At 38.3% G+C, this 26,137-nt stretch overlaps 1 protein-coding gene across 3 annotated transcripts in view; it reads left to right on the plus strand.

The window, feature by feature from the left end:
• Positions 1-25,260, plus strand: part of ntrk3b (neurotrophic tyrosine kinase, receptor, type 3b) — a 52,320-nt gene extending 27,060 nt beyond the window's left edge. For all 3 annotated transcript variants that reach the window (XM_030764942.1, XM_030764941.1, XM_030764943.1), the window contains 6 exons: positions 11,901-12,089; positions 18,506-18,636; positions 19,480-19,652; positions 21,530-21,773; positions 24,688-24,846; positions 25,075-25,260. In XM_030764942.1, coding sequence (XP_030620802.1) covers positions 11,901-12,089; positions 18,506-18,636; positions 19,480-19,652; positions 21,530-21,773; positions 24,688-24,846; positions 25,075-25,260 — 1,082 coding nt within the window. The remainder of the gene's footprint in view (positions 1-11,900; positions 12,090-18,505; positions 18,637-19,479; positions 19,653-21,529; positions 21,774-24,687; positions 24,847-25,074) is intronic.
• Positions 25,261-26,137: the final 877 nt, after the last annotated feature.

Here is a 26,137-nt window from a genome sequence, read left to right on the forward strand (position 1 = left end):
GCGACAAACACGTTCCGTCGGGTACATTTTGCCACAGTTTTGAGAAACAAATGTCCACCAGGGTTGCTAAAGAGAAGCTAAACCTAACCTTAACCCTAACCCCAGTCAAACCCTAAATCTAACCTTAATTGATAGTAAACCTGTGCCTGATAGTGACAGTGCAAACGGTGCCTGACAGGCATGCATGAATAATTTTGGATTAAAAATAAATACAAAATGGATTCAAAACGGCAGCGTTCTGAGCAGAGGGCAGCAGCTTATGTCCCTGAGCCGCCTCAGTGCACTGGCCTCCTGTAGAAAAGGCTAGTTTCGTAGACTAATCTGGTGGAGGTTTTCAACATGAAAACCTCTCGGGCCTTCAGGAGGACCGTGTGCTGTGGTGGCTGAGCGATATAAGCTATCACCCCCTGCTCAGAACGTTACACGTTTGAATCCTTTTTGTTTTTTTTGCCCAAATTAAGGTTCTTAGCACCCCCAGTGGACATTTATTTCCCAAAACTGTGGCAAAACATATCTGACGCTATGTATTTGTGGCTCTGCAAAAACATGGTCAGAGACACGTATATCCCATGAGATCAGGTTAAAGAAACTGATCTAAGAAACCAATTAACATGAAATCTTTTTTTTTTTTTTTTTGGATCATCAGCTTTGATTTTTGATCATGCTCAGAGCCTGTGCATTTAAGTACATTGACCTATCACTGAGCCAGACTGGCTTGTACTGTACACATTGGATTTGTATGAATGTTAGCATTTCAAAGTATCTGATTCAATGCCTTTCTTCCCTTTCAGCTGTCTTAGAGCTAGTGATTACAGTCGAGTTCTATAGCTATTGTGTTCCAAAGCGCAGAGCATAAAAATGCAGGGTTTCAGGGGAGGAAAACAGGAGAATGCAGGAAGGAAGGGCTCAAGCCTGAAGTCAGTTGAAGTTAAAGGATTGTTTCTTTTTTTTTTTTCTTAAACGTTTCCATGTTCTATTTTCATTCTCCTAATTTCCATATTCACCTCTTACAAAATGATCATTGTAGATGCTTACTGTTTCAGCCTGTAGTCAAGAGCTTCTGGATTTGCAAAGATGCTAATCAAAGCACTGAATAAAAAGGAGGAAACCCAATACATTTATCAAGACATTTATTTCCGTGGTTCATCTTTTATAACCCTCAGAGTGAAGCATACTCGTATGATTTCCAATTTGTTGTCTTTGAAAGCAGACCGTACCGTGGCAAGGAATTTCTGTGAATAACCCGTCATGTTCTTATGCACATAAGAATGGAAACGTCCATGTGGTAGGTTTTGGACATGGAGATGATGAAGTCAGTCATAATAGCTTGGTGAGGTTGAAGAGGCATAAAAGAATTGACATTCAGAGAACGACGTCAGTGCGGGCTCCCTCCGCCCTCCATGCTCGCACAATAGACCACCACTTGTCCTGTTTTTCTCTTTAAATCAGCTGGAGGTCTCAGGCAGCTATTACCTCAGACAAGGAATATTGGATTTTCACCTTACTCAATCACAGCAGAGCTTTTTTCAGTTGTAGTTTGATCACAGACTATTCTTAGGCATCCAATAAAACCATGATGTTTTTTCTGTTTGGGTCCTTGGGTTCTGATTAAGTGTGTGGACCAAAGCACGTCTTACTGTGTCTAATGGATTTGCCTATCTTTCAGACCAGGGTGTCATTCAGTTGTTTCTACCGCTGATAAAGGTTTTCTGTGAGAGTTTGATATGTTTTTTTCTTTTATGAGTTTTGGCTGTTTTGATAGGCTTTGGTGAATGGTTTAGACTGGAGATGAGAGGAATGATAGATACAGGTGGATGTCTTACAGTATAATGTTTTATAGCCAACATTCATTTGGGATCGGAGTGTCTTTATGGACATGTCATGAACCTAGACAATATCATGAGATCATAAGAGCTTCCTGAGTAGCTAATACAGAGGATCCTTGCGGCAATTTCAGGAAGATGTATTTCAAAACAAATTGAAACTGGCTAATTAACTTAGAGGATATCTCTTACTGCACTGCACAGCATATTGCATGTATTTCCTCTGAAAATGGATGTTTGGAAAAGTGACTTTTTTCTAATCCATTCAGTTGTTATTGGATTGGATTATTATTATTTTTTCATAAGAGCCCCAGGCTGCGTCTTCCTTAAACCACTGGTGTTATGTCATCATCCCTATTAAGTTAGTGTCCGATGTTTCTGTCCCTGTACTCTTTAATTTCATTTCATTGTTTGATCGCTGCAAGATTTATTACAAGTGTCCTCAAATGTACATTACTACTTCTATTTGAAAAGCAGAATCTTAGAGTCATTTTTCAAACTTTGAACTTTTAGATAAAGAGCAGTGCATAAACAAATGATCCAGGCCAAATAAGAGAAATTTCAAAAGTTAGGCTTTGGTTAAAATCAATCTTTATCATATAGGTAATAGAAATCCTCTAAGCCGTGCTGTGTATCTCTATATGTCACTCTTGCCTGCTCCTCTCCTTGTGACTCAGCCTATTATGACACAGTCTAGCTCGTTAATCCTGAACGCTACTGGCATAGACATTTAACCTGCTCTTTGCCAGTTTACCAAAGTCAGTTAGTGTTCAGCATGTATCAGGGAACCACAGCATTTCATGCCTGACTTGTTTAGCGTTGGCAGATGATTAGCTATGTGCTATGCCGTGTAGAAGTCACTCATGTGAGGACTGTGTGCTTATTAAATTATTTTTATGGTGTTCATTCATTTGCATTTGCAGTAATCTGACAGTGGGACAGGAAAAAATTTCCCATTTTTATTTATGTCAGAAGTTTAACTGAAAGGGGAACCAATCACTGTCTGATTTTCAGTTCTGCACAACATATTTGTATTTCTTTGTTCAGTTTGCATTGACTAAAATTCAAATTTCTGTTGCTTAAGATTTTTGAATAATGATTGTGGTTTTTGGGGATCATAAAGCCCCATATCGTCTTAATGTAGCATTTTCTACCCATGTATTAATGCTCTTTTCACAGAAGGGGTGGGAGTCCTGTCATCTAAATAAATGTTCTTATAATGATATAATGAAGAATGGACTGGCAATGAATACCATCACAGTTATGGTTCACTATATGAATCCACTAACCATTAGGGTGTTGAACTGTATGGGTCAGTCTGTGATATTTGATGTGATGACACTGTTTTGAGTTCCAGCATCCAAGGCTTATTAGTCATGCAGTTAATGAAAAATATCTCTCCACTCGAATAAATGTGTACTATATTTTGACAAAGCGTTCAGAAAGTCCTTCAATGCATATCATCTGGAAGATGTTGAACAGTTTGTCCCAGTTAGTAGGGAATCTCATTTCCAGAGGACATTAGAGAAATTGCCTTTCCAAATATGTCAAGACCATCCTATCCCTCTTAAGTGTGTGTGAAATGGAGATGAAGCTGTGTGTCAAACTGAGATGAAGAGTTCTTATCGGCTGTTTAAAGGCAGCAGGGCTAAATCAATTTCATGGCTGTGAAGCTGTTCAGTCTCTCTTGCTATGCTGCCATTAGTATGATCTAAGATACTGTAATCTGCTCATGCTTTAGTAATGATTGGGGTACTCATATTCACAAACAGACATTTCAGCGATATGCAATTTTATGTAAAATTTTATATACATTTTTTCCATGATATCTAACCATCTTTTTTTTTAAGTTAAGCATATTTTTAGTATAATTTTTTTTTTCAGTTGATTTTGCACCATGAGTGGAAATTGCATTCACCTGTTGTTTGCACTTACATTTTCTTTTTTTATGAAAGTACTGAGCTGTAATTTAATAACACACATTTCTAAAAAAAAAGTTGAATGAACCCTAATATCATTTTAGGTCATAGCAATGAAGAAATAATTTTGGTTTTCGCAAATATTTTGTGACCTCATGAAAGGTAATGAAAAGAGCAAAAAAAAAAAAATTCTCTCAGATACAGATAAACATTGTTTCAAAATAGTCTTTTTATCAGTCATTCAGATGTGCCATAATTAATATTCTAACGGCAGAAGTGTCGCAGTGTTATGCAAGGGAAATGCATTTTGCTTTATGTTCTGTTTGCATTTGTACTGTTTAAATCACCAGGGAGATCTGCTCTCCTTTGCTCAAAGCTAGCCCAGGGGAAGACACTTGATGAGAGGAGAGTAAACATGCCAACAGACAGCACTAGAGACATCTGTTGAGCTCAGACTGATCTAGTTTTCTTATTTAGCCACAGAGACACTGGGCCAGAGAGGCAATAGAAACAGTTTTCTCTCGTGTTGTATCTGATTGTTCCTGCTTGCACTTGGGCAAACTGACTCATTGTTCATTTCCTCCTTCACCTTTCTCCCTCTGTGTAAGGTTTTGTGGTCTCCACTGTTAGAATTTTAAATGAAATTTAGTGAGAAAACATTTCAGAGCTTCCTCAGAGTCCCTGCCTACCAGTTTCCCTTGTAATACGTAAGCAGTGTTTACCTCATAACTGATGTCAATCGTTTTAAGCAATGTCAGTCATTTCCTCTACTCTTTCACTCTCCTCCTACTACCAGTACCACATATGTGATATTAGTGGTGATACTCACCCAAATCCAACTGGTCTCAGAGCACCTCCACCATCCTTCAAGCCAAAGATGTCATGAGCACAAACACATGCACTGATGTATTCTAAAAGAGAGGGTTAAAACATGTTCAAACAACAAGAGATCTGTTGTAGATCAGTGGTATGTGCTTGTGTGTGTGTGTGTGTGTGTGTGTGTGTGTGTGAGAGAGAGAGAGAAAGAGAGAGAGAGGGAGAGCACATACCCTCTAAAGCATGTGTCGCCTAACCTGTGCAAAACAATTTGAAAAGAGGGACATTTTGTATGTTAGCTTTAGTGGAACTGTCATCCATAATAGGTAATTTCTGTGATCGTCATGGTGAGTTGTTGCGGTTGTCATGGGAGATAGTGATGAGCCGTTTGAGAGTGCCAGAGGGAGCAGAGAGATTCTTTTATTTCCACGGCGCGTCAGGGCTCTATGTTATTTGTGGTTTGTACTCACTGACTGGACGTGTCATTCGATTGCACAGTTTTTCCCTTATCAATCAAGGATACCCAATATAGATAAGTACTTGAAGCTTTACATTTTGAAAATCTTATTATTATAATCATATTGTACTGATACATGTGTATATACTTTGGGTATTCAATTATAATTCACAAATAGGACCATGAGAATGTTGCCAGTGTGGATTTCAGATTTTAGGGCTGTATGGTTTTGAATTTCAGGTTTTAAGGCACTATTAATAGTACATCAAATTGAGCATGACACAGCGTGTTTCACAACTAGAAGCCTAGGTTTGCTGAAATGGGAGAAATTAAGGGAGTTTACTGCATATCATTCTGACCCAAGCTATCATACGAATAATCATACTGTGATATTATTGTCAGGATTACACCATCCTTTCTTCTCTACTTCTGTTTTTTTTTTTAAGTTTAAATAACCATAACCTATACCCATATCTACTTTTTAATGCAATTGGTTTTGCATTTAATGTGCCTTTCTAGTGTATACATTTTGAATATTCATTTGGTGTGGAAATACATGTATATATTTCTTAACAACATTGTGTCAGTGCCAACAGTCCTCAGAGACAAACTAATGGTCACATTTAAATTAAAATGTACATTTACACCAAAACATTAGTGTTTGCTGAGGTGTGTGGCAATAGCTGTGCGTAAGACTTGCTGATACAGTGCTAATGAAGATGTTTTATGATCATTTTTGGTAACTGATGTAGAGGAGATAGTTCTCAAAGTGATATTTTCTCAAAGCTTCAACTTTGAGTAAGTGTTAGTTTTGCCTCTTTCATGTCTCTGTTTGGTTCTCTCGCGGATCAAACAAAAGAAATGCCCCAACTGTCTGGTAGTCGTTTTGCCCCCTACTCTTCAGTTATATCTGAGTAAACAGTCTGGGAGAGACCCGGATTGCACACTGTTCATGTTTAGAAGCTCTCCTTTGATTCTTTTTGATATGGGTTTCAAGACAATAGTGAAAAAACACAGTTGCCAAAACTCGGCGTTAGAGACTCCAAAAGTAATTGTGGATCATCATCATCTGTGAATTTTTGCACAGACTGATAGAGTTTATTCAGCAGTCCCTGTACATAAAGATTAGACCGACTAGTTCAAAGAGTAATCTGCCTCAAACAACCAAGTAAAGAATGCTTAGATGCTCCTTAGTCAGGGTTGTTTTGGTTACACCTTGGTGCAGGCAAGCAATCATTTAATAGCAGACAAGAGAAGTCAGATAAATCCAGTTACTTGATATATGTGGTGAGGACAGTGTAATGTAGCTTCACCTTAGCTTCTTTTTCTACTCTGCTGGGTTCAAAGAGGATATGATGGGATTGCTGTTCCACTGCATTGATTTTGAAGGAAGGTCTTCTGAGGTGATCTCAGGCAAAACATCTGAGCATTGAACATTATCCTTAATGTAATACAATGGGTCCCTACACAGTGTAAACCTGCTTGATTTCAGTGTGCAGAAAGAATAAAAAGAAGTGCTATGAGAATACATTGATGAGTTTCTCAACACCCCAGGCAGCTATTACTGCAACGACATGTTTTACACACCCAGAATACCACTCACAGTCTCTGAAAGAGAATAGCAAGAGACAACACTCACAACACTTTTAAAAAAGAATTCTAACAATTAATACTTAGTGGACTGGCTTCTCTGACAAGAATTAAGCCAAGTCATAAACACAACATTTTTCATGGAAATTATTTATGCAGAATCCCAATTAGTTGAGAACTAGTCTTAATCTTTGCCTTTGTTTTCCACTGGCTTGCCGGATTTCTGTTTCAGTGGAAAGAAATACTTGTCAATAATTTACGTGAAAAGCCATTTAAGGGCTCTTGTTCACTACTGTTTTAGCTCTGTCTGAAAAATTTGTAAGACACATATGAAAGAAAATAGTCTTTTCAGGCCAACTTTGAATTAATTCAGTCGGTAAAGCCAAGCGGCTTCATGAACCCTTACTACAGGAGTGTCTTGACACATATGAGCAGAATTTTTATCTGGGTGTAGGATGACATCCCTTGTCAGAGAAGCAGAGGATTGCTCTCATGTCTTGCCTGAAATTATCTCTGAATTTTGATCTAACAAAATGAGTTTCTGTAATATGTAGGGATGGGAGTTGATAAGATTTCTTTGATACCAGTGCCATTATCGATTCTGCTTATCGGTCCGATACTTTATCAATTCCATTATTGATTCTTGATCAATTTTCTGTGTGGAAAAAAGTAGGCCTACACCGGTTTTCAGCATCAGTGCAATTGTTTTATTAAATTTGAGTATGAACACAGCGTGGAAAGTCTGCTAAGCCTACCTGCTTGGAGCCAAAGTTATTATAACATAGGATATTTACCCTCGGTAATGGACGTGCTGCTTGGTTGGGAAGCAGTGGTGCTTGTGCACAGAGTGTCAATTACGTGGCATTCCTGGAATTTTAGCCCATGTTGCATTGAAAGATGTTTCAACATATTGCTGGTGTTTTCACCCTTGAAATGATTTACAGACATTGCAAGTAGCACTGTTGTCATCTTTCTTCACGAAATGAGGCCACACTTTGGACCGCTTCTTCCTCTCTGCCATGACTCCTCCTAGTTGCAAATTTCTAGCAGTGTAGACAAAGAGTTTGACGTCATGACGAATGAGTTCTTGCAATGCGCAACCGTCAGCAAAACATGCATCGAAGAAAGGAATTGATAACCTCAGAGGCATACAGTTCCAATGGATCGGACAATTTAGAACCAGTTCTCAACAGGAACTGGTTCTTGATCCCCATCCCTAGTAATGTGGATAATTTGAATTTGATTTAATAGTCATTAAGAGGAAAACTCATTGACTGTCAAGTTTTCAAGAGGGCTCTATCTAAGCCTACATAAACAGTTTCTTTTAAACTTTGCTTTTTGCTCTTGGAAGAAACTTATGTTTATGTAAGTGCCTGGAGACTCTGTCTTAACTGTCTTTGAGCTGTTTTTGTTCCTCTGTGAAGTAGAAGGGAGAAGAGTTAATGTCTCTGTAATGGCTTAGAAGTTAGGTCAAACCAAACTGAAATACTTTACTGTATGAGGCTGATATGTTTCTATATCTATTTGACACAAGAATGTGGACGGTTTTATGTACCCCACAGCTGTGTATTTTGTCATATGACTTGGGAACACTCCCTATTCAAACAACCTTTCATTTTCTTACTCCTTCCAGGGATGTATAGAGTTTAGTTTTACAAAACATTGACCTGTCTATGCTACTCGTAGATTTTAAAATATTTTAGCTGTTGGAAAAGTGGAAGAGATCCTGAACAGATATATTAGCACATGTAGAATAAGAAAGTGAAGAATCTGTCAGTGAACTCATGAGAGACTGGATGCATGTGCAAATCTTGGGTGATTTTATTAAGCAGAGAGATACAGGGTTCAGGAAGAGATAAACACAAAGATCAGGCAGGAAAACAAGACTCAGGCAAAATGTGATTACAAAGCACAGGTACAGACTCAGACCTGGAATAAACCTATAGGTTTGAAACGCTCTGAAACGCTCACAGATAGAGTAAGGGCCGAGTGTTATGCAAAGGCCTCAAAAGAACTGAACAAACCACTAAGTATTTATACACTATAACCTAGAAGTAAATGAACAGATACCAGGTGCGACAGATTATTGAATAATTCAAATTAAACAATTAAATGATTATTTAAAAAGTAAAAGAATTGAAAATTGCACCTCTCTCTCTCTCTCTCTCTCTCTCTACATACTACCGAATCAGGTTCCGAACACAAATACTGAACACGAACCAGGCTTACTACCTATAAGTTTTTTAATCACCATTAAAAGGTGGGAAATGCATTGAATGTGTTTTCCAGGGGAATAAAAGAACAGTTTCAGTGGGTTATGTGAGAAAATGTATATTTGTATGAAAATTCATATTTTTGTGCACGTTTTCTTTTTCATAATATCTCAGTGTCTGTCATTTCCTGTGTGATTGGTTCTGCTGCAGTGTAGAGATTATGGCCTGTAATCATCCTCTTTTTTTTTTTGGCAGTGCTTTGGCATTGGCAGTATTTGTGGAAATTTCCCAGCCATACAAGGCAACACTTTTGTGAGGGGGTGTAACGAGGCTTCCTTGGATGCATACATTGCTTTGTTTCCCCTCTTGAATGCCCCACAGTCATGGTGGTTCACAAGATTCTGAGACTTTTATGTGGCCTGATTTGGATCATGATGTGGAATTGAGTCTCCCTGAACATATGCTCAGAGATATTGGTTGTGCCTCCACTGCCTAAATGAAGAATGTCTCATAGAGAAAGCACCTTTTAATAGCATATCTGTCTTTGTTCAATAATTCTCAGGCATCTAAAATCCAATACAAAAACAGTTGGAACATGAAACTACACAATCCATACAAGCTCGAGTGTGAATAATTCCTATTTGATTTTACTGACAATGAGGGAGTGGGGTAATACCAGGACAACTATAATACATGCTTATTTAAATTTGTCACGTCAGCTGCCAGCTAGTCCCAACAATCACATCATACTCATCGCCATTACATTGTTAATCAAAACAGCTGGGGATTCATTTCCACTGGGATACCAGGAAGTGTGAGTGTGTTAGGGCAAGAAAGGTCAGGTCACTCTGATTTGGTGACTGTTTAGGTGTGAAATTTATGTTCACAGTCATTTCCTACATAGACACACCATAATTTTCCTCTGAAGGTAGCACAGCTTTGCACAATGATTTGTGTCCATGATTCTATATAATTGAGCAGTACTTTAATAGCACAAGCATTACTGAAATGATGGTAGGAAGGAATTATAACGCATTTTCAACAATATTACAAAAATGTTAAAAAAAGGTTTTGCTGTAGCCATATTTGTGTCTTTAATGAAATATTTCTTGCTTATATGGGAAACGAGTGTCGTATCCAATAGATTCAAATAGCTTGGGTTCCTTTGGATCAATATGTGTTTATCTTTCTCTGCCAGCTGCGATATTAACTTCTTAAGTTACTCTAGTCCTCATTGTGTGAGCTGAATGAAGTGGAATGCTGTTTTACATTGTGCAAGGACTGGCTGCTGGCAGTGATAAATAAGGTGCAGTGAGGGGGGTGCTTACTAAGGCCTCAGTGGGAGTGAGGCAGTGGCAGGGTATCACCCCAGTCTGATTGGTCACTTTCCTGCAATAGATATTTGAATGATCTAAATTCTGCTTGCCTTCTGAGGCTGGCAGTAAAGGTAAATACCTAACACCCGGTTCAATTGTGGTGCAACTGCACTGAATGATTCTCAGCCTATGTAACTGCACTGAGAGCAAACTCCTTTTTGTGTTGCCTTTAGTCACCAGTTGCTTCTGTACAAGAAAATCTCATGAGTTAGCATGAGAGAGAGGGAGATCAAGCAGACGTCTGGGGTTTATGTACTTATGCGATGAGTACTTGGTCTTTACGCCTTTCCTTATTTGCTCTCAGGCGTGACCGAACGCCACATCCCCATATCAGAGCCTATTGTGATGTAAGTTCTTTTCTTTGATGATGTATGATTTCAGGTCAGTGTATCACAGCTGCACAGCACTTCCCTCATTTCCCTAAGATCACATGCGGGTGTTTCATGCAAATATGCCATTTCCGTTGAAATCTTGCTGTTTTGTGAAGGAACATAATTTTCTATTATCTTGTGGATATGAGATGCCTTCTGAGATTCCCTTGCTATGTTGGATAAATGTATTTTTTACTGTTGTGGAAACAGGAAGATTTGTCTGGTCTACGATCTGTATGAGATCAGTTCACTCCCTCGTTTCCTGTGAATTCAGTATGTGATGAAGATGACCAGTATAGCCATTACACTATAAGAGAGGTTTTCTCTGGGGAAATACAATGACTTGTAGTCTTTAACTCTGCAGGATTTGCATCTTCAGTGTAGTGAGTCCATAACCTCAAATTACCTTTGCATGAGTTTTGCATTCTGAAATGGAATTCTCTCAGTAGGTGTCTGTGGTTGCCTCATGAAATATAAAGTTTTTAAATAGACTTTGACAGTGCCTCATTACAGTTAAGAATTGATTTTTCAAAGACAGTGTCATGAAGAGATCATAGATCGCAAAACTGAGTAGTTAGTTTCATATGTGCATAATACTCCAGTTTTCTCTCTCTGCTGCCAATATTTTTTATACCGTCATAAAGGAAGTGCTCAGTGGACTTAGTGGAGTCGTCATAAATTTTCTACGGCCTGCTTGGTGATAGACTATATATATTGATGACCAATTTCCTCAGTTACAACAAGTCTCCTCTAACTGAGTATATACCATATTGAGTGTAACCAGAAACAGGTGTTTCACATACAAGCCTGAGATTTACTCTTTTTACTGCCTTGGCATGGCAAGACATACCCCAGTGCCCAGGCCAAGATCACTGTCACTGTCAGTAACTACAACCACTGTGACTGGGTTTTTGTTGTTGTTGTTGTTTTGCTGTAACAGAATGTGTGAGTAATCTTCATGCAAACATAGATGTAGTTAATGGTCTTCACTCAGTTCCCAAAGAAATACACAGTACTTGCTAGTACTCTGGGGTACTCTGGGTTCTTACTAGATAAATCATGATCAGAAATGCTCCATCAGCTATGAAAGTGATATGACAGATCTCATATAACAAAAGTTTTCGCATTGCACGTTGCCTTGAAAGCTGAAGAATATGACGTTAATCCGCCCTGTCTAGCTATCTAGTCTAAGGTAAACTTATAGAGATTCCGGCTGGATGACATAAAACAGCACTCAGATTGCAGAGAAGCAAAGCTGTCTTTTTTACATCTAATTTTTATGTTGAATATGTTCTCATTGTAATTTTATATGATATTTGTGTTGTCTTTTCACAGGCCCAGTGGCAGTAATCAGTGGAGAGGAAGACTCTGCTAGTCCTCTTCATCATGTTAATCATGGCATCATCACTCCTTGCACACTAGATGCTGGACCCGATGCTGTTGTCATAGGAATGAGCCGTATTCCGGTCATAGAGAACCCGCAATATTTCAGACATGGACACAACTGCAACAAGTCTGCTACCTGTAAGTCTGCAGTTAGTCCATTGGGGCTAGTCATCACAACAAGTGATAAGCAAGGTACAGATGTAATAGGTACAGTTTTCCAGCTGGCTTGGACACTGTTTTGTGCACACATTTCAATATGTTCCCACTGAAGGCAGTTTATTATTGTAGGCAACAGTACACCTGTGCTCTCCTACATTCAGCAAAAAATCAAGAAATGGTGTGATAGCCAGGGTACATTAATTCTGAATCAAACGCCGAAATTATTTCTCTCTTGGAGGCTCTAGTTCTGCCATCTGGCATTGGCAACATTGGCTGCTCCTAACTACAGTTTTCTCAGTAAATGGCATATATTTGCTCAAGAATCTTTACACAAATTGAGACACGGAAGCTAATATACACTTACTTCTTTTATAATTTTGGTCTAGAGTCAACCCAAAAAATTATAACATTGAGTGACGTTATATTCTGAAACAGAAAGTTGAAATTAAAAAAAAGTGATTTTCGTATTGTAAATGTCATGAGAAGATGCGCCCATCTGACAGTCACTCATTACCCAATATTTGGCAGACAAACAAAATCTAAATGCTCTACAGCCTTGCATGTGTTCTTATGATGACAAAAATAAACGGCCTCAAAAATGATAAGTCGGGTGTTCATGAGAGGCAGTACTGATCTCTACGCCACAAAATTACAATCACATAGCATGGAGCCAAGTTCCTTAGCATCCTTAACAAAACTGGTCTCATTTGACTGTATGAATTTAAATCGCTTCTCTTTAGATGTGTTTAGTCATCCATGAACAGTAAGCCTAATGTCCATGCATTTGAAGTTCAGTGTCTCACAGTCTTTCTTTTGCAATGACTGTAGGAATATTTGACAATATTTCATCCAAAATCAGCTGCTGATATCATCTAAAATTGGCAATAGAATTTTATATGGCCATCATTATTATTTAGTGTTTAGTTGTTTGTTTTGACAGATCATTCCCTTAGCTTATTTTTTTTTTAAAGAATCTGAAATCTAAAGGTAACCTTACCTTCTAATCACACTCTGTTTAAAAGTGAACAGGAATGCAGTCATTTTGCTGGCCAGGAGGTTGTTCCAGTTGTATTCTTTTTTGAGTAGACCTAATGACACACAAGAAGAAAATCAATACTGGAATTATAGTTTTAACATTTAACAGCCTCCTGTCATCTCTTCTTCCCCACTGCCTCTCTGACCATGGTAGCGTACATGTGTTCATTACAAACAATCAATACTGTCCCATTTTCACTGGGTTTAAGTCAAACATTAGTCACTAATTTACAGGAGCTCCAATCTAAATGTAATTTTTTGCTCACAGCTTAAGGTCACAGCTTAGGGGGTAATGTTCAGGTAATAGGCAAATGTTTCATTATTTCATAGCCTGTAGATATGTATTTCTGTTGTAATCTGATGCATCACTGTAGTAGAGTAGAAACTTAGCATTTAGTGGCAATTATCTACCACTACATGTTTTGCTTATTATAACAAAAATCATCTCTGTCAGTGGAAAAAATCATCACTCAGTCACTGAAGTGGAATTCTTCTGGATTTGATTGAAACTCAGGGTTCAGATTTGGTCAATATCACATTGGGTGTGATGAGTATCTTCCCTCCTGTGACAAGAAAGAGATCTTTTGTTTCTTCAAGATATCAAACTGGAGTTCAAATCAAACTGGAGTTATGTGGCAATTGGAAATTAATGAATTTGAATATTACGTAACAGGAACATAAAAATTTACAGAGATAAGCTGAGGATCCTTGGAGTTGAGAGACATGGCTCTTTCTCCAATCGATATCCCCAGCGCTGTGAAGAGAGCAGTCACTGAGAGGGAGGGAAATCACATTCAGCACTGATGCATAAATGATCACCTTTGTTCATTATAAATTACCTAAAATCTTAACAGCCACAGAATTATAGCTATCATGTCTGTAGTATGACCTGATGAGGATATCATGAACAGATTAAAGCTGCGTTAAATGTATGTGATTTTCTTGGCACAACCAAAAGCCTCACTTTGACACACTGCGGGTGTTAGTTCTAGTAATCTCTCATGATAGAGCAAGTATACTGTGTTTAAGCATTAGAGATAGACACTTAATGTAATGCATCATTTATAGTCAGTGTAGCTGAGAGCATGCAGCAGAGAGTCTGTCTATTGCTGTCAGCTGAAGCAATTTAAGGAATTGCACATACTATTGGATATTTCTTTTCATTAAGAAGCTTAATATATTCTGTTCATGAGATGTAATTAAACTAGTTTGAGCAAAAAATTAATTTAGAGTTTCTGTCAATCAGCTATAAGCTCTGATGATCCAGAATCACAATAATGCAGCTAGATTAGGCTTTCCTGCTCCTTGTATCTTACAAACATTTTGAAACAGTGAAGTATTTCCTCTGCATGAATTTATTTAAAGGATGCATCAGGTTCTCACATATGCCCTACGTTCTCAATGCTTTCACAAAGACTGCATGAAAAAGCTATCAAGGGTGGACTATTTTGCAGGTGTGCAGTGAAGACACAGTCGGTTCTATTTCTGTACGAAAGCTCACTTCTCTGCTTGTCCCTCAGGATTGACCCCAGAGGCTCTAATTCCCCTTGAAGTGCCTGTCCTTTAGCTTTGGATAAGAAACATGCACCCTTTTTGCTGGCTTGATTGTGAAATATGGGTTAATTATTGATGTTTGGCAATGGATCCATAATTTATTCATTCATTTACTTGAAAGCTTCTTATCCATGAAATATTTGCTGCCAGTGGTTTGTGCTGAATACTGAGCACAGTCTCTGCTCTTCTTATGTGGACATTAGAGCGGTCCGTCACAGTTTAGCTCACCAGCAGTCTGCTGCATTACAAATGACACTCAAAAAAGACACCCAGGAGACCAGTTAAGTCCCTACAAAAAAAAAAAAAGAAAAAAAAGTTGTAGTAAAATTAATGATGGAAAAAAAGGTTGAAATCAGTGTTGCAGTTTTGTTCGTTTAGCAATAGTCTCAGCAATTTACAATGACATTGTTTATTTACTGTAAAATAAAATGCAGTGGAATATGGGTAATTTATGTGTTTTGAGTGATCCTGTGAAAAACCCAGTAGTTGTTATACAGGAGAGTCATCTTAGATAATATGATTGTAGCTGTTGTGCTGTGTGTGAGAGCAGTAACCATGCACTGACTTCATATAAATGTAGAATATACTTGGAGCATACCTCTTGTCTGTACTCTAGGTTTTGATTACAATTAGTGAAGTTTCTAGTGATGTGTAAACAGGCTTCCCCATTTAAAGTGATTTGTTTGTAGGTTGCTATTATCCAATAGAAACACATCAAGGAGTCAGTTTAGTAAGACAGAAAAGAACAATAAAAATTATTATCCACTTTAATGATAAATAGATATCTTGCTAATTCCTTACTCCTCAGGAAAGCCCAGTGGTTTTTCTGTTCACATGGCATGCTGCTAGAGTGAGCAGATGCAAACAGACCAAATGTGGGACGAGTAGTCAGTTTGTGTTTGACAATGTTGGACATGTTACCAACATCGAGAGCTAACCTAAAACTTTGATGTAACCTAAAACTTTGATATGTCTATCTAACTGAATAAGAAACATTTGTTTTCTGCCTTTTGGCTCATAAACACCTATACTTTGTCATCTATTTGATTCCACAGCACACCAGTTAGGCCATAAAAGATACAGGCTAGAGCTTTTGCTATATGAGAGTTATAATGAGCACTGTGTAATACATGCTAGTTACTTCAGCAGGCTATCTTCTAAGGGATTCCGTAGAAACGAATCCATGGATTTGGATGTTTCTTTTTGTAGTGCCCTATTCTTGTGAGGCTCACATGTGTTGTGTTGCTTCACATCGAGGCTGCAGAGCACTCTTTGGGAATCCCTGTTCACCGGCCTCACCCAGGAGAATGTCACAGTCCATTCTTTACTAAACGAACATTTTCTTTTCTTTGTGGCCATGATGTTTCCTGGTAGCTTTTACCTTCATATCAGCAAATCTTGTGTAAGTTTAGTTTTTGTGACGTACCAGAGAAGTTCACCAGCCCCATGTCTATGTCTAACCGGCTCATGCGCCCGGCAGGTAAAGGAACGCATCCATGGGTTCTTATTTCTGACAACTGAAAATGTGGGACATTATCTCAGTCTTTGGGATGCAGGACAAAGGGTCAAAATGCTGTGCAGTACAACACCAAGCGGGACGCCTGGTCACCCTATATGCTGCTGTTATTTCATACTTTTCCAGACCTGCAAAGCTCGTAGACAACACATTTTCAATATGGAAAACTGTGTTCCTTATTTAACATCTACGAGAAAAGAACACAGTTCAAACATACAAATGAACCCCAGGAGACTTTTCATATTCACAGACTTTCCAGAGAGTACATGACCACCTCTGTATAAAGGTCTTAATGTAGAAGTTCTTATTGGCAGTGAATATAACTGGACGGTCTTAAATACCCCTGTAGAGTTGCACAACGTATCTGGCACAAAAGCCAAAATAGGCAAGTTCTTGCTGACAATTCAAATCTATGGAAGAAAGTGGACATGAACTGCTGAAAATCTAATCTCACAGAGATTCAAGGAGTTTAAAATGATAAGGTCTCAAAATCAATAGTTTTGTTCTAGGGTAATGTTTGATAGTGTTATACAGACACTGTTTACAATCAAAACTGTGAAACAGAGAACTATCTTTCTCTCATCTGTCTTCGTCTTCTCCTCAGGGCATGGTTAGCCATGACATCCAGCTGCTATTGATGAGAGTCCCCCCACCCCACCCCTCTCTCTCTCTCTCTCTCCCTCTCTCTCACACACACACACACACACACACACACACACACACACACACACACACATAAACACAGATATGTAACCCTACATTATCCCTACAACACGAAGCCAGCATGCCAGTAAAGGACTTGGTTTGAGCCAGAGTGAATGAATGAGTGTGGGCCTTGGGATATTGCCTTTTAATCCTGTGGCTTTCCACAACAGGATCTGGGTAAATAGGTTTCAGGAAGCAGACTGTCAGACTGGAAAGAAAAGCTGAAGGTTAAGGCAACCCATCCAACATTCTGACAGCAGGTGCATGTGTAATGGTTCGCTCAGAGGACAGGACAAACCAGCAGACCACTTAATGATGGAATAAGTGAATATAAATTAGGTATTTCAAGTGGAAGTGTAGCTGTGAGTCTCATCTTGATCTGCCTCTGCTTTTCCTTGCCTAACCCCACTGCTATCTCAGAGCTGAATGATGATAACAGTGACAGTGGATATTTAATGTTATTCACTGCAGGGATTTCTGCTTCATTCTTCAAGACTGTGTTTGAAAATCTGCAATACGGCCAAACCTTATACTAAACACAGTCTGTCATCCTCTGAAGTCAAATGTTTATGTAGTACTGCACTGCAGGATTTGTTGGCATTTGCAGAAACTAGAGGCTCAAGTTACCTATAGTTCCACCCTAACAACACAGAATTCACAAATCAGAGTATTTATATAGAGTATAAATATTTATAACTCTAACAGTTATTTAACAAAAATATAATGAAAGTGCAGAATAGAATGTATTATGACAAAATTGTTAATATTGCACACAGACCAGGCAGTGATCGCTGGGTTAATAACTGATGGAGGAGGATGGTCATAATCACCATTGAGGACCAGCAGACACACAGATTCTTCCAACTTTTTTCAATTTTCCATCAAATTGTCCATTCATACTTATTGTTCTTTTATTTCTATTTGGTTGCTTAAACACACTAAAAAATATATAATTCCCAGTAGAGTCCATTTCCAATCCTTTCCAAATATGCCCTCACAAAAAAAGGAATACTGAGAAGAAAGTGATTTCAGCCCCAAGTGAGTCCCTCACAGACTGCAAAGCAGGTCCCTTCATATTTGACTCTCATTACTGTTATTTGTTTTAAAGGAAGTTCAGTGAAAATGCAGAGGAAGGGCATTTAGCCACAGCTTTTTGAACAACGACTCAAGAGAGCCCTCTGAAACCTTCGCTATAACATTTGACTCAGTTAGAATACTTCACTACTTTTCCTCCAGTGGGGGCTGTAGAAGCTCATTTACACTCACATCTCCTCTTCCTTTTCAGGTGCATTCCTTTTTTTGATATTCTGTCCATAATGCTTCAAAGTACTTTATGCAAGCATGACTATGTATAATGCATCTTTAGTACAGAAGCAGATCTGTGCCAAGTGTCTTCAATGAAGAGAAAGCCAACTGTAAAGATTTAATTACTTCATATTGAGAAACATGAATGACTTTTTTCGTCAAATTTTCTGTTATCTTTTCATACAACAAATGTGCAGAAACAAGTTTATCACAAACAGACTTTACACACCTGTTAGCTCAATATTATCTCTCTCGCTTTTTCTCCCTCCATCTCACTTAGATGTGCAACATGTAAAGCGGAGGGACATTATCCTGAAAAGGGAGCTGGGGGAGGGGGCTTTTGGGAAGGTTTTCCTGGCTGAATGCTATAACCTCAGTCCTACCAAGGATAAGATGCTAGTAGCTGTCAAGGTAAGAGATGATTTCTCATTTACAGGCATCTCCTGCTGTCTTTACTCAGGAGACTCTGACATATCAGACATCGTGTGGACACCTCTTTGAATAGAAAAAGCTATCCAACATGCACCACTTCCCAAAATGTACTGTCTTTCTGTCTGCTTTAGAATAGGTGTCTCATTCCCAGGTGAGCAGGGAGCCTTTATTAGGTCCCTGTGATTAGAAATTGCTTAAGTGTGAAAATTAATTGGTTAATGTCCCTTTTTCTATTGTAATGACATTGTGATTAGGCAAATAGATATCCAGATAAGGATGGATGTCGTCTGTGCGTTGAAGCTACCATCTATCAAAATATCCCCCACCTATTGTCATACGACTGGAAAAGAATTACAATTAAAATTAAATGACTCTTTCAGCTGATAATGCTTAGTTATAATAGAGTAAATGCTATTACTTCTCACAAAGAGGAAACTGTGCTCTTTGCATACGACTGCACTGATACAATTGACAAAGCGCAAGGGAAACCTGACTAAATTAAAAATCATCTTTATTATAGATTAATACATTATTTGTTCTTGAAATGTTCTTGCTGTCTTTTGTCTGAATTCTGCAAATATAATTATTAGATGAAGAAGTAACTAAGAAATGTAGTCTAATGTGTTTTTCTGTCAAAATTTCACTTAATTCATATTTAGTGGGATCACAAATATTGAAATATTTTGTTTTGGTCCAAGCTTAAATAATGCACATGCACACCACAGTGACACATCTCATCGCAGCACGACTTGGTGTCTGTTGCAATGTTAATCTAGTTTATGTACTTTCAGACAGGTTCAGACAAGTCTCTTGCTTTTTCAGACTCTGAAAGATCCAACCCCTGCTGCAAGAAAGGATTTCCAGAGGGAAGCAGAGTTGCTTACCAACCTCCAGCATGAGCATATTGTCAAATTTTACGGAGTATGTGTGGATGGTGATCCCCTCATCATGGTTTTTGAATACATGAAGCATGGCGATCTCAATAAGTTTCTAAGGTATCCTCAAAACCAGGAACTGACTTTCCTACAGCATCTGTGAAAGAGCAGATGATTTCTCCCTTACTCATAATTCTGTTTGCCCCAGTATAATCTAAAGAATAAGACTGAGCTTGTGTGAATGGAATTTTCCACTGACCAAATCTATTAAGATTTTAATCCTGACATACCTCTGGAGAGGACTTAATAGTATCATGGATGAATACATTTTGTTTAGTTCTTACTTTGAATTAGCATTCTAAACAAACGGTCAGATATTTTCTAGTGTTTTGAAGTGTTGCAATTGCATATGGCACATGCAAATTGCAATTGCACACCTATTGCAAACAGCACGTGGCTGTTTGTGATGGATGCCCATTAATCCCTATGCAGATTATATGTGTGTTGAATTGAGTATGTTTAAACAGAGCTCTCCCTCCTCAAAAAACAGTAGTGAGAGTGTGCTTTAAATACAAATAGGTCTTTTTTTTCTTGTAAAACTGCTTGATTGTTAGTGCTTCAATACTACAGTGAAGAAGCTGTACCCCATCATGGTTATCAGATGTGCAGACACGATTCTCAAGCACCTAGTCGGCAGCCACCTAATGCAAATATGCCCACATTCAGAGAGTGCATTATCACTGAAAAATAATGTTATGGAAAAATCTACGTAGCTCCTCCATAGCAGATGACTTGAATTTGCTATGCACGTGTTCATTTAGGCAAAGCATGAAGGGAACGCTAACACAGAGAGAATAAACAGGACAATGGACCAGCCATCATCCATCAGACTTGCTTAATTTCACCTTTGTATAGATCTACAACTGTCTCAGTATGACACCATTCAAGAGATTCTATTGTTAGACGGTTTGTAGAACATGGTGGAAAATTGTTTCGCATGCATCACTGCAAATTCTCCCAAAAGTGACCAACTAACAGAAGATCTGGTGAAGGAAACGGCTGTTCCATGTGGTTTACATCATTTTCACGTCCATCTAACTGGTCCTTAAAAGCACTATTTCATGTGGATATGGGCACTGTCGCTCTGGAAGGGACCACACCTGTCAGGACAGATAGGCTTCACTAAAGGATGAAAGTGATAAGAATGGCTTTTTATATTCTCATATTTACTTCGCCCTCTAAGAAACTGAGGGAGCCTAAACCATGCCATGAAAATGCACAATACACTGTAATAGGGCTGCCAGAACTCTACGTCTTGGGAAACAAATTGTCATGCGTGTAGGTACATGTGGGCAGCACATATGTACTCACCTGATTATTGAGAACAGGGTGATAGATGAGTCATTTGACCACATGACTTTTTTCAAATGCTCAAATGCAGTCACGGCTGATCTTAGCCGATGACGTCTTTTCCTTGGACCTCCATGTCAGTAACACTTTACCCACAAGCAAACATGAGTAACTTGAATAGTCTTTATAACTGAGGCTTCTGCTAAGTGTGCCCCAATAACAGCCCTTTTTTTAGTTACTAATACCTCTTCCATAGACATGATGGCCAGAAAATGGATGACTGGATCATTTTCATGCATGACGTTAAACACGATGATATATGAACTGTTAATTAACTTGGGATCAAAATCTATGTTGGTACATCTGCTTTCTGATTGTGTTCCTTGGCAGTTCATCAACTTAATTTATTTCTTGTTCCTAATTTACTTCTTTTCCCGTATATTTGCAGTTTCCTGTTTGTAAGGAATCTGGGCATTTGCCCATACTTTTAGGATTCATGAATTAGGCAGCCAACTGTTTCCAGCAACTGTCAGTCATCTTTGGAAACATTATTTGCAGGAAAGCCATATTCTGTGTGTTTACTAGTATAGCAGATATCGCCAACACTATTATCCTCTGGCTAAGTTTGTAATCTTGTTACACTCTAGAGCCCATGGTCCAGATGCCATAATTCTGGTGGATGGCCAGCCTCTCCAGAGCAATGGGGAACTGGGTTTGTCACAGATGTTACACATCGCCTCCCAGATAGCCTCTGGGATGGTGTACCTGTCTTCTCAACACTTTGTGCATCGTGACCTTGCCACTCGCAACTGCCTTGTCGGTAATGGCCTACTGGTAAAGATAGGAGACTTTGGGATGTCACGGGACATTTATAGCACAGACTACTACCGGGTAAGCTGTCTTTTCTCAATACTTGTTTGTTTGTGCAGCTACTGTACAATACATTTTTCACATATACAGGTGATACTGATCTCCAGGAAACATGCCTTGATATTTATGTATACAGATTTTTTCAGTACAAGGCTATGAATGAGGTGATGTAGTAGATACAAGTATCTTCTTCACTGAGGAAACAAATGGAAGTGAAAGGAAGTGATAACTGTGCCAGAACCACTCCGCCAGTCTAAACAGGAGCTTCAGGGATGGTTTTGTATGGGCTGATTAACATCTCTGCCACTACAAAATTTTAAACTTTACAAATGAAAGAGTTAAGGAGATAATAAATGTGGGGGATTCATTCAGTGTGTCAAATGAGCGTGAGCTAATAGCCTGTCAAGAATCATAAGGATGAGATCTTTGGCTAACACTGTTCTGTTAGCATGTGTTCCTACAACATCACTGCTGAAACATCTATGCCTGAGAAGATGAGTATATTATCTTACTTTAAGTAAATATCCATCTGTCATAATGGTTTTGCTTATAATATGCCAAATGACAAGATGCCATTTATTGTTTGTGGTTTAAACATTGTTTTTTTTTTGCATGTTTTGTGAATGATTCCTCACACAATTCGTTAAATGCGCAAGACTCTGTCTTCTGCAGTTTTCTCTTTTTGAGCAGTGTATGCTCTTGGATATTCCGAAAATTGTTTTGGGCAGTAATATTCAGCAGTCTGTTATCAGCCTGCAATGTGTCTAATCTGCTTCCCCTGTGCCAAGGATAACAGCATAAATGCCCAGTTAGTTACCCTTGTGGGCCTGTAATCCATTCCCTAGCATGCTGCAGTGCTCGCCACGCCGCTAATCCAATCTTCCTCTGCCATGGAGGCACTGGTGGGCCCCTAATCCAGTTTATACTCCACTGAAAGAGAGGCTCAGACCTCCTCTTAAATCGCAGCAGGAGGACATTCAATTGAAATGTGTGGATAATTGCTACAGAAGGTATTATTATTTTTTACGTGCTTATTAATTTTCCACTCTGCTGTCTAATTGCACTGGCCTTGCCACAAAGCCCAAGGTGATAGTGGTATCATTTGTTGGACGACATAGCCATTTTTAATTCACCTCTTTAAGGAGGATTTGGATAATTTGCTTCCGTCAGAGGAGAGAGCACCTCACAAGGCTGTTCCAACAAACTATGAGACAATTAATTTGTTAAATCTGTCTGAGCATTCACACCTGGAAGTGCTCAAAAACATGTTCCTCATCTCCAGACATACAAACACATTCAGTTTAGAGAGCATTTAATGATCTCAGTACCAGTTTACTTTTGGTTCTTTCCAAACAACATCCAAAGCTGGCAAATGCAGCTTTCCTGAACGTAAATAGGGATTGGGAACATTTATGAAATAATGTATGGGCAGATTTTTTTCCAGCACTGTCATTACATCATTACTCTCAAAATTTACGGGATTAACTGAATCTGTGTTATGAGATTCATATTGCTTGCTAGAATTAGTCACTTTTAGTTGTGCATGTAAACAAACTCTCATACAAATGGGATATTTAAGTGACTGCTCAAAAAGAGAAAATTGCAGAAGACAGAGTCTGATGCATGTAACGAATTGGTTAGTGAGTTAAAAGATTGACTTTCCTGAAAGTAAATAAGGATTGGGAACATTTCTGGAATGATGTATGGGAGAATTTTTTCCAGCACTGTCATTACATCATTATTCTCAACATTTACTGGATTAACTGAATCTGTTATGAGATTCATATTGCTTGCTAGAATTAGTCACTTTTAATTGTGCATGTAAACAAACTCTCATACAAATGGGATACTTAACTGACTGAATAGACCACATTTGATACTACATAGGGAAATGTGATATTTACATTTAAATGCTTATTAGATGTTAATGAGAAAGCTAATAATGGGGATTGTAATGGGAGTTGTGTTCGGGGCTGCTCAAAGAAATAACCATAGTACCTCTTCAGACCAAAACATTCTCTGAAACTGCACTTGACCAAGTGAGTGGACAAAACAAAGTCACGTGCTTAGTGTCTTGATAATATTGTGTGATGGGAATATGTAATTTTCACTATATTTACAAAATAATAATGAGGTGCCACATATCATTGTCACCATAGCAGAACAGGAATTAGGCCTTAAAGTAGTATTTTTCATTTTAACTCGAACCGTAGCCCTAACCCTCACCCAATTTATTATTGGAGTGTGGTATGGGTGGTATGGGAACATGTGAGTATGGGTTTGTGTCTGTGTGAACATATGAATATGTGTTTGTTTGTGTATCTGTGCTTCGCTCTCTTTCTCTCTTTGTCTGTCTTTTTCTTTTTTTCAGTCTTACCTATAGCTCCAAATCAAGAGAGTGAGAGAGAGAGAGAGACAGACAGACAGAAAGACAGACAGACAGAGAGAAGATGTGTACAAGATGTACCAAAATTCGATACTGACTGTGTATATGTGATCAAGATGGAAAATTATAAAACGGGACTATTCACAAGGCTAATAAAGAAACTTTCAGCCCATTAAACTTTAATGTCCATGTTTGATTAAAATATAATACTTATTAAAAATTATACTGATCAAGATCTATATTAATCAAGGCTGATCTAGAGAGAAAATTCATGAAATGAAGATTTCTGAGACTTTTTATCTATATGTCTCAGTTGCAAAAATCTCCCAGTCTGAAATCACTAGTCTGGAATTCGATCCCTAATATTTTCTAGTCAAACCTATTTCATAACATACACTGCTGTGGTCAAAATGTGTAACCTGTATAAATGACTTGGGGTGCCTTGGGATTATCTGTCAACAGCGTGAGACAATGGGATGTAAGGAATTTTTTTGTTCCTGTTTGGTCACAAAAATTGTCTAGTTCTGACATTCCTTTTCTTTCTTCCAGGTGGGTGGACACACAATGCTGCCCATTCGCTGGATGCCCCCAGAGAGTATCATGTACAGGAAGTTCAGTACTGAGAGTGATGTATGGAGCTTTGGTGTCATAATGTGGGAGATCTTCACTTATGGAAAACAACCATGGTTTCAGCTCTCTAATAATGAGGTAGACCATGAGAATGAGATTTTTACTGCATGTCATACCCAGCAAAGTAACACTAGGGGTTTGAGTACTTGTAATTGCTTAAAACGGTAATGAATAGGAGCACCAGTTTCTTAGGTGTAACAGTCTTGTGGGTTCCTTTTTTAATTGCTATTCCTCCTTGAAGTGTTAATCTAATTGACCGAAATGAACTCTTCACTCTTCTTTTCCTTTTATCCCTTTCTTCCGAAGGTCATTGAGTGCATTACACAAGGGCGGGTCCTTGATAGGCCACGCCTTTGTCCAAAGGAAGTGTATGACATCATGCTAGGCTGCTGGCAAAGGGAGCCGCAGCAACGGCTTCATATCAAAGACATTCAAAAAGCTCTTTATGCCCTGGGCAAAGCTACACCTGTCTACTTGGACATCCTTGGCTAGTATCTGATTGATTAACAGTGTTTCACCAGAAACAAACACAACCCAGGAATAAATAAACAACCTGTACCTTACTGTTTCACTGTAAAAACATTAATATGTGGAGGATGGACTTAAGTGCCTGCAACACTTTTCGATACACTGGATAAAAAATATTTAAAACAAGTACTTTTAGATTTTGTTTATTCATACGGCATACTGTGTACAGAATTATTCTATGAGGATAAGTGTTTTCCTAAAAGCTGACTTGAAAAAAAAAAAGTAATTTACAGACATGTTGCCTTTTATATAGCAACAGTGGCTCTGATGAAATAGCTTTAGAGTGTTTCCTTTTTAAATATAAGTATATAAAATGTTCATATATATTTTTATTTTTTTTTCTTTCTTGAAGCTGCCATGCTTAGCACTTCAGATGGAATCCCCTTTGAGCCAACTGCTTTTTTTGTCAGTTATAGCTGGTACTAAAGAAGATTGCCTTACTGCACTGTATGGATTTATTTCAGATGCTGTAGATAACTGTTTTGCCCGTCTGTGAGTTTGTTTGTTTGTTGATTTTGATGTTTTGCTTTTTGAATATTTTAATGAACAGTCCTTAAATGGGAAACATCAGTCCTTTACAATGTGTATGTGAATGTACATACTGTAAATTTCTATATGTATCAAACTAAGTTATTTTCTTTCTTTCTTTCTTTTTTCCTTTTTAATGATGAGTTATCACAGGCGCACCAGAGACTTCACAGTAAGGGTCAAGTAGTATGATTTTTGGTTTAACTTGAATTTTTTGAGGAGACAAGTGCAGGCTTTGCCACAAACAGTTGAGATGATGAGAGATATCTAAGTGTTTTGGGGTGGCTACATACACTGTGGCCTATCTGTGAGA

Source organism: Chanos chanos, chromosome 2, assembly GCF_902362185.1.
Source record: "Chanos chanos chromosome 2, fChaCha1.1, whole genome shotgun sequence".
NCBI classification, from domain to species: domain Eukaryota; kingdom Metazoa; phylum Chordata; class Actinopteri; order Gonorynchiformes; family Chanidae; genus Chanos; species Chanos chanos.